This window comes from Pteropus alecto, unplaced genomic scaffold, assembly GCF_000325575.1.
Source record: "Pteropus alecto unplaced genomic scaffold, ASM32557v1 scaffold374, whole genome shotgun sequence".
Lineage (NCBI taxonomy): Eukaryota > Metazoa > Chordata > Mammalia > Chiroptera > Pteropodidae > Pteropus > Pteropus alecto.
In genome coordinates, this window is record NW_006434834.1 from 315,213 (window position 1) to 321,389 (window position 6,177).

At 33.8% G+C, this 6,177-nt stretch overlaps 1 protein-coding gene across 6 annotated transcripts in view; it reads left to right on the forward strand.

The window, feature by feature from the left end:
• The window catches only part of ATRX (ATRX, chromatin remodeler), a 261,938-nt gene that overhangs the window by 97,101 nt on the left and 158,660 nt on the right, over nucleotides 1-6,177 (forward strand). For all 6 annotated transcript variants that reach the window (XM_015588100.2, XM_015588104.2, XM_015588103.2 and 3 more), the window contains 2 exons: nucleotides 4,440-4,573; nucleotides 5,021-5,197. In XM_015588100.2, coding sequence (XP_015443586.1) covers nucleotides 4,440-4,573; nucleotides 5,021-5,197 — 311 coding nt within the window. The remainder of the gene's footprint in view (nucleotides 1-4,439; nucleotides 4,574-5,020; nucleotides 5,198-6,177) is intronic.

Here is a 6,177-nt window from a genome sequence, read left to right on the forward strand (position 1 = left end):
TCACTCTATTAGATAGATATGTGTTCACCACCCTGTTCTCATGAAAAATATTCTACATTCTTTGGCTGTGGTCATTTGAATTGTTTTATGTATCACTCATTAAATGTATTGTTATGTTTTAGCACTACATATACTTAGACAGTTGTTTTGTATCTCTAAAGGGCATATATTTAATCTCGTAGTCTTATTCAGAATTCTGGTTTTTTTTTTTAACTAATTATCCTTTCGTGATATTGTGCACAAAATATAAAAACACAGTTAAAAAAAGTTGTCACTTTTGTATAAGGATTCACAGTATTTTGACCTTCAAAAAATGTATTTTTTATTTAGGAGTTTTCTTCAAATCTGTTTTCAGATCTTCTTAAAATATAAAACAGTAGATGGAGAATATATCTGAGATGTCCTATCAGTGCACTTTAGAGATGGAGCATACTGGACTAATGTTTAGAACACTCTTTTTTATTTTTAATCTTTCAAAATCAAAGCTTGAATTCTTTCATTTCTAAATACATATATTGGAATCAGTGAAATACAGAAAACTTTAGGAATGTTACTATAGTATATTTGCCCAAGCACTCATTAGGACAGAGGTAGTGAATGAGTAGAGAGTATAGCACTGACACAGTAAAATTAATAACAGATTGGTAGTCAGAATCTTAGGTGCTACTTCTGGCTTTTCTACTAACTAGCTTTGTTCCTTTGGCCAAATCATTTCCCCTCTCTATGCTTGTTTCCTCATTTGTAGAATGACAGAATTGGACTCTTAAGGTCTCTTCTTCTAGTTCTAACAGTTGCTTTTCTAATGGCTGTTTCTCTAAAGCTCCCTCGTCAAGAGACCTTGAATTTTGGATCTGCCTATCAGCAAGAGATGGTTTATTTTATTTTCCTGTTTGACATTACTCATTTCCTTTCTAGATAGGATCAGAATTACTAAAGGCGGCTTCTCTCTCTCTCTCTCCCTCTCTCTCTCTCTCTATCTCTCTCTCTCACACACACACACACGCACTCTGACACATATACACTCTCACATGCGCGCACACACACTCTTATTGCTTGTCCTTGCATTGTTGGGCTCATTCCTTATTTTTGCTTTCTTTCAGTAGATGAAGGTGTAATAAGGCATTATCTTGGTATTCATTATGTGATTTAGAAGACTTAGCTTGTTTGGTTTTGGGATTCTATTATCTCATGCACCAGTTCCGATCATTGTTTGTGGGTTTTTACCCTCCCTCCCATGTTGTTTTGCTTTCTCCTCCTCTTCCTTCCCTCCCTTTTAGGAATGGAGGAGTGGCTCCATTACTTCAGGCTCTTCCCGGGTTTTCTGCCACAGAGTGGCACAGCCTGTGCCTGTAATGCTTCTGATAGAGTCGTGACTGCTTTTGGATGCTATACCTGCCCCAAGATGTAATATTGAGCATTGAGATTCCAGGGGCAGTACCTTGTTGTCTGGATGATTTTCTCAGAAACGTCCTGGAAAGCCTCAAGAAAGGAAACTTCAGAACAATCAACTAGGGATCATAACTATATATCCATCACATGCATACCAGCACGGGTCCAACTGAGGCCTCCAAAATGATGCTTTGCCAGCCTCAGCTGGTTCTCAAGTGATGATGTCCTTGAAGTCTCTGTGGCCCATGACTCAAGAGTTAAGGCAGTGGAGTTTCCCTTAAAGCATCTCACAGCAGGCTTTGTAGATGGGACACATCACACCTCAACATGTTTGCTGACAACTGAAGTTGAAGATCAGCCTCAGCCCTTAGATCCTTCTAATTAGGTTCTAACTTTGAGGTACAGGTTATATGATAGGCTGGGTTTATGATACAATGGGCCTTTGACATTACATTCTTGAGCCATTAGTTATAATTTACGCAAATTGATTTTTTATCCTTTTCACGAATTAGTGTAAATGACTATACGTTAGGTTTTCCTGTGGACAAAAGGTGTTGGAGGGCAAATCTGAAACATCTTAGTGAGGTAAAGCATAGGGAGTCTCTATAATTCTATATGTAACTGTCAATTTGGAGAAAAATGACCATTCTTTGAAGTTTGTAATTTCTTTTCTGCTTCTAAAGTGACTGTTCTGTATATTATGGTCTTACAGAAGGTTGTTGATAAATTGTGTAATTCTTCAGTGTGTCTAATTCTTCAGTTTAATTCTTCAGATCTCATTTCATTTCCCATGATTTATTATGTGATTTATTAGTCGATATAGAATTGTATCTTATCTCATGTATATCATATTTCTTAGTTCACGACAATCAATACTCAATACTTGAGTATGAATTAGGTAGTTTTACATATTTTGACCTCCTGTTTAGTAGACATATTCTTAAGAGTCTAGAGTTTGAAATAAGAAAAATTATGTAGTTTCTTACAATTAAAAATTGAGTCTTTATAGGTAACATGGCACTTAAGACTTTTTTGAGCTTTTAAATACGAACTGAAATCAGGCGATTGAATTACTAACCTTTATAGTAAATTAATAATGTATTTTTGTGTCTATTATTGTACCACTACCCAAATGGTGATATAAGATCTTGTAACTGCAAGTGAAGTATGTTTTTCTATTTGTAATTTAATATCCAACACTTTACATTGTGTGCGCACACATACATACTCACGTGCATTATTTATTTCATATTATTTCATAACAGTGGTTTTGCCTAAATGGGTTTGAGAAAAGTTTTTGTCAATGGGAAATGACAGTGTAGTATGGTATATATTAAAGATGATTTAGAGAATTTTTCCAGAAAGAGGCTTTTATTAAATTTAACAGACCACCTTTTATTCTGAAACTGTTTCCTAATTTGTGGAGGGTGTGTTGTAATATTCCTTATTTTATGAAACGATGAAAGTAAGTAATATTTGGGTTTAAATTTTTTTTCTTTGCAAAATGAAAAGTCGGAAATTCTGTGTTAGTCTCTATTTTTAAAAAGTTTACTGTGTGCAATCCAAGTCAGCAAACCACGAGAACAACTTTGGTAACTCGACTGCAGTAAATTTAAACTTGAAGTGATCTAATCTCCACTTTATTGAAATGTAAATGAGATCAGAAACCTTCAGAAATGCAAACTAATCTGTGGTTTCTTTTAGCATTGGTAACTCTGTGTTATCTAAATATTTATGATCCCACTGTTAAGGGAGAGGGGAGCACCACAAGCCATATAATAAGCATTTGTAGAAGTGATTACCTATTTTTGCTTCACTCTGTTTAGGTGCCATTGCCATATATCTTTGAATATAAATAGTAATGAACGTTCTACTTTTCAAATAAAATTAAGAAGGCATTAACACATGAACATCTCCTACTATTGAATGAATGAATTCTTGACTGAAATATGAGTGAGCGCATGTTAAGAAATATAAAGAGGAGTTTCAAATCCAAAAATAACAAAAGATCATAATTCTAGCTGCAATTTTTAGCCTGAGCTAGAGGATCAGTCAGATTGCAGAGAACCTGTTTATCCTATAGAAGTTAATTCATGGAAAACTGAGAATCATGCCTCCTTCCTTTTGTACCTTTCTATTAGGCATTCCTTTGTTACTGTGATTTATGAATTTGTATTGAAAGGACACTCAACACTACAAAACACCTTGTCTTGAACAAAAGTTGCATGATTGCTTTTGTATTTTAAGATGTCTTCCTTAGTGTAAACATGGAAATTTATTAGGAATACATTTTAACATAAGATGGTATTAATGAAAGAAGTACTTATGCTTTTAGCAGTTGATTTTTCATTAGTAAGTTGGTCTTTGAGGAGCATCTTGAAAAATTTCTATATGAGTGTGTGGCTACTGCACTGTCTACTTTTTTGGAAAGTGAAAACTCATTTAGGATATTTGTGTTCTTTTATGGTGTATGTAACTAATAGCACTTCTGTATTTAGTGTGTGCTTTTATTTAGTTAAAAGAATTTAAGAAGCAAATTGAAATTTAAGGGCCAAAAAATATTATCCCCAGTTTGAGGCACTGTTTCTTATTAAAGTGGTTTATTATATACTGATTTTCTAAGAATATGTTTTGCTGTTGAATAAATCCTTTAATGTGGAGTCTTGTCTTGGAATGCCATTTGAGTAAGTAAATTTACTATCGTGTGGGCCTGTCTGTTATTGAAGTTATTGTATGATGGCAGTAGAGCAAGTATAGGATTGGAAAGTTATCCAACATGAAGTTGCAATTGGTCAAAACAGTAGAACTGTCCCTCAGACTGTTCAGCATATTGCAGAATTACATAGAATTGGGAAAATATCAGTGCTGAGAGCATTTTCAAAAGTTTTAGTTGGTAGCTTAGGTTAAGACATAGTTTTGGTAGTCTTTTATTTACAATATAAAATCTATTGACATGCTTCTCTCTCTTTTGAAACAGAATTGTGTTTGTTGTTAATTTGTTACACTTCACCACCAAATATATAGTTTTTTATTGTCTTTTTACGCTCAAGAATTGCCAAGAAGATGCTATTAGAAGAAATTAAAGCCAATCTTTCTTCTGATGAGGATGGATCTTCAGATGATGAACCAGAAGAAGGGAAAAAAAGAACTGGAAAACACAATGAAGAAAACCTAGGAGCTGAGGGTGAGCTCCTTAAAGAAAAGTATAGGATGCCATAATTTGATTATTTGACCAGTTTAGTCTTTGAAGACTATCTGATCATGAAATTTCTTAATACATGCATTTAAAGTTTATTAAAATGCTAAAAACTTTATTACCTTTGTTCTTTTTGAGTATCTGGTAATCTATATGTTTTGTCAGTTACTGCCAATAAACATGATTTTTAAAGCAAATATTTTTTTACTTTTTAAAAATTCTACAAATATATATTGATGATATTTAATCAATATTTAACAATAGCAATAGATCAAGTCTGATGTATGAGATTGCCTGGTATCACCAATGATACCCAGGTAAGTGCACAGCTCTGATCTTTTCCATAAATCATGATAATTATTAACAGATTAGTTTTACAAAACATTTTAAAGGCAAAAAGGCTGAAAGTGTTACTGATTTATTTTCTTCATTTAGAAGCAAAAAATCAAGTCAATTCTGAATCAGATTCAGATTCTGAAGAATCTAAGAAGCCAAGATACAGACATAGGCTTTTGAGACACAAACTGACTATGAGTGATGGAGAATCTGGAGAAGAAAAAAAGATGAAGCCTAAAGAGCACAAAGAAGCCAAAAGCAGAAATAGAAGAAAGGGTAAGATATTTTAATTTTGAATGTAAGGAACATACTGGTTTTATAAATTAATAGTAATGTAATTTAAGTATATCTGCTATAACAGTTGACCAACTAGTAAATATTAGCACACTGGCAACAGTTGTTCTCTTACATGAGAGTGAAATAAAAATTGTAGAGTGGGAAGATAACCTGGAAACTTGAGAGATGACACACGAATATTTGTAAGCTTTAGTACTCACACACATTTAGATTAAAAAGATAAATACGACAACAAATAAAGGCTATGTAGAAAATATAGGCTTGCTTATAACTGCAGGAAGGAATAATGCTTTCCTAAGGAAAAATAGACGACGTAATTAGTTTGTGTAAATTTATGGAAGCTTATGTGTAAAACTTATATGTAGTCAGATTAAATTTTTATTACATTAAAGATCTGAATCCTTCTGCATTGAGTACGTACATGTTTCCAGCATCGTGGTAAACATTGACGATACAAAAATGAATAATAACAAGATCATCGTCTTGTATGGTGGTTTTCTCCTTGGCTTTGCATGCAGATCACTTGGGAGTTTTTAGAATATACCTATGGCGGGGCTACACCCCAAGCCAATTATAGCACAATCGGTGGTGCTGGAACCTAGGTCTTCATATGTTTTAAAAGCGTCTCTGATGTGATTCTGGTAAGTAACCAGGTTTGGCAGTTACTGGTTTAATAAGAATTATTGATACTACTAATATAAGAAATTATAGCACCATGAGAGATGTCTTATATAACAGAGGTACTGTATAGCATGACACAAAGGAGGATTTCTTTAGCTTCTTGGGGTTTGGGAGGTTATCCCCAGAGAAGACTTCATAAAGATGAGTTTCACCCAGTAGACCAAGTTGTAAACGGGGAGCAGGTAGATGTGTTGTGAAGATTTATAATGCAAAACAGGGAGAAAAAATTTTAAAAGCCTCTGCATGATGTTTGGTAAATGGTGGAGGGTGCAATTAAT